Genomic DNA, 3,046 nt, shown 5'->3' with positions numbered 1-3,046 from the left:
TATCTTGGAAACTTCCCATGATGCCTTTTGGACATGACCTACATGCTTGAAATGTTGGCGGGGATTGAGGCCGCCACTCTAACACGCCCATGAGGCCAAGATTGCTTTTTGCCGCAACGAATGGCTGGCCGCCACCTTGGCATGGCAAGCCCTTGGGTGCCCAGTGTGACACCCACGGTCACTCCACTCAAGCGTTACGTGAGCACAAGACGGCGTGGGGTGAGCACAAGGAGGGGCATACGACAAACGAACACGCCATACGCAAGCCAGTGTTCTGGTTATGTACACTTCACAACGCCCTACGATTGGCTTCTTACGAACGAACACACTCGCAGAGACACTCTCTCTCTCTCTTAAAACATGCACGCCATCGCTATGGAACGCTTCGCCTTCGCTCCGGGCTCTCAGGTAAACATCATGCTTCCTTTGCGTTGTTTCTTTCCTTTCCTTCTGACGATGTCTGCTTCTGCTGCAGCCCTTCACTAAAGATCTCTACAGTCAGCGTGTCCGCTTGAAAGAGGGCCTCTGTACTTGCGCCAAAGGCAGCTCCGACTCTGACTCAGATAACGGATCCAACCAAAGCAAAGGTGTGCATAAGCGTGAAGACTCGGGTTCCTTTTCTTCTTTACATGTGTGATTTTGTATGGGTTCGAACCCTGTGACACGCACATGTTGGAAAGCGCAAGCTTCTGACAGAAATTGTGATGTTGGCAATGATGTTTTTGGAGGGTGCACACATATGCTGCATACGTGACACTACTAAACATATCAAATATAGTGTGTGTGTGTGTGAGAGAGAGAGAGAGAGAGAGAGAGAGAGAGAGAGAGAGAGAGAGAGAGAGGGAGAGGTTTTGACCTCATAGGAACAATCTCAAGAGACCTCCTAGATATATCCGATGAGTCTACAACTTTAGACATGTTATTCGAGGTGATTGTTGGTTCTTGTTTGCAGCAGCCAAGTCATGATGAATTCTTCGTATGAAACATGGTGATAGGCAAGGAAGGGCATTTTATTGAGCGTGCCCTAGACTCGTTGCTTGAAAAGCTTGTTGGGAAATGTCAGCCCTTCTGTAAGGGGATTTGTTTAGCGATTAAACCATGGCTATCATTTTTATGTTCCTCATATAGTCTTTATTTTTCTTGATGCTCAATGGCGTGGAATTTTGGTGGTGGAGCTTTTTGAATTGAAGTACGAATAGGCTACCTGCGACATAAATGAGCAAATTATGTGGCTTCATTGAGTGGACGCGGAAAAAAATAATTCAGCCAAGGGCTGGTTTGGTGCCATGTTTTAGAATGGAAAAGGTTGTTGTTGACAGTCCACTTAGAGAAAGTTCTTTTCTTTCTGGCCCACATAAGGTCTTAGTAAAGTCTTGGGAGCCATTGTGAACCGTTGGATAAAGCTTGTAGATTAGTGCCACATGGCAAGGTAACGATAGCAATTAATTTGTTGGCCTATTTCTTGTAATATCCGCATTAAGTAGGCCAATATGGTGAGAGATAGGTGGCATTTTTTTTCCTATTTTTGTAAAGAGGGGCATTGAGGAGCGGGTTATACTCTTTCTTTCTCATCCTCTTCTGTAGGCCATTGTGACCCTTCACCTTCTTTGGAAGGTGTTGGGTGGCCCAGTGTTGTCTCACACCCTACTCATCATGAAAGTTTCCATACTTTGTATGAATGGCCGTCGTACGGCCATACAGATACAACCTTTTTTAAAACAATTTTCAGGCACCTTTTTAAAAATACATTTTCATGAGTCTTTGGTCTTTGTGCCCACTTCCTAGGTCATTTTTGATAAGTTTTTCGGCCCTTCAACCTTAGACCTAGGTATAGCGTTAAGTCGTGAGGTAATTTAGATGTTCTTAATGGTTTTTTAGAAAACACACCATATACGATATAATTTGAAATACACTACATTTTTCCACAGTATTGAACTTTATATGACTATTCTATTGCAAAATTTCTGTAGCTCTTCCTAGTGATCAGCAAATTACGCAACAAGCTCTTCCTCCAAGGGTTTTTCAAAAACAACCTTGCAATGTCTAATGTTACCTAGTTGGTGGCATTGTTGCACTTAAGTTAATTTGCTGCATTTCGATGTCTGTATGGCTATATCTTTTCATATACATTTTGTCTCTGTTTCTTTCTTTTCGTTGTTTTCACTTGCCTTTTACCCTATGATGTCATGGTTTGATTTGAGGCTTTAAATGAAAATATCTAACTTGTCATGGTGCTAACATTGTGGTGGCCAAAGCACGTGCACAAGCCATCCGCATGTCTATGGTGTTGCGGTTTTAAACACACTACAGGCTCAGCTTATTTGTAAATGTTCTTGCAGAAGACAAGCAGAAAGTGGATTGGGACAAGGCTTGGTCCTCTTACCAAGAGCGAAAGAAGAAGCCCTTCTGGTCAATATTCGATATGGAAAAGTACGTAACGCGCGGTCCACAGCCCAGTAATTACCCCCTCTCGGAAGAAGTCGATCCACTTAAAAGAACAGAGAGGGCAACCCTACGATTCTGGACGGATTCGAAGTTCACCATGGCTGGGTTTGGAGTCATTATGGGGCTATTCATATACATGGTAGTCATCGTTGGAGCCCCACCCCACAAATGAACACTGAGGTCTCGAGTGTCAGAGCGATTATTTGGAGCTTTTGATACACAAGAGCCGCCGTAGGATGGGGATGTCAGAAGAAAATAGTTGTTGCTGCAAGGTTGTGACGTGAACGAACTGTGGCCCAATTCATATAACATATGATTTCAAGGAGGTTAATCATGTCCATATCAGAAAGCCAGCCTACGAGGCTCTAAAATTGTGTGTAAAATATCAATTCTCACCTGATTTGTGTAATGTATTTTTTCTTTTGTATTCACTCTGTAAAAAAATTTGATGTAATATTAAAAATGATGTCGGAGCACGGAATTGTAATATGTAAGTTGTATCATGAGTTATATTTTGTGCTCCTGAAACAGGGTGGTAGAACCATGATATTGAAAGGTTGGATGTCATAGTATTTCTTTTGGTCGAGGATGGAAAATGTCA

General features: G+C 42.8%; 1 protein-coding gene across 1 annotated transcript; it reads left to right on the top strand.

Moving 5' to 3' along the window:
• The first annotated feature begins 223 nt into the window (after window positions 1–223).
• LOC147451192 (2,3-bisphosphoglycerate-independent phosphoglycerate mutase) lies at window positions 224–2,842 on the top strand. Its single transcript, XM_086520154.1, has 3 exons — window positions 224–408; window positions 476–587; window positions 2,340–2,842. The coding sequence occupies exons 1-3, from the start codon at window positions 361–363 to the stop codon at window positions 2,615–2,617; spliced, it is 438 nt and encodes a 145-aa protein (XP_086376280.1). The 5' UTR covers window positions 224–360; the 3' UTR covers window positions 2,618–2,842.
• The last annotated feature ends 204 nt before the right edge of the window (window positions 2,843–3,046 follow it).

Source organism: Adiantum capillus-veneris, chromosome 9 (assembly GCF_014529385.1).
Source record: "Adiantum capillus-veneris isolate H3 chromosome 9, ASM1452938v2, whole genome shotgun sequence".
NCBI lineage: Eukaryota > Viridiplantae > Streptophyta > Polypodiopsida > Polypodiales > Pteridaceae > Adiantum > Adiantum capillus-veneris.
The sequence above is the reverse complement of the archived record's forward strand: the minus strand, read 5'-3'. Positions and strand labels throughout refer to the sequence as shown.

Excerpts from the sequence above, each read along its gene's own strand:
- LOC147451192 (XM_086520154.1), top strand. The coding sequence starts at position 361 with ATGCACGCCATCGCTATGGAACGCTTCGCCTTCGCTCCGGGCTCTCAG. Across the intron at positions 409-475 it reads CCTTCGCTCCGGGCTCTCAG|CCCTTCACTAAAGATCTCTA; the intron begins GTAAACATCATG and ends CTTCTGCTGCAG. Across the intron at positions 588-2,339 it reads CGGATCCAACCAAAGCAAAG|AAGACAAGCAGAAAGTGGAT; the intron begins GTGTGCATAAGC and ends ATGTTCTTGCAG.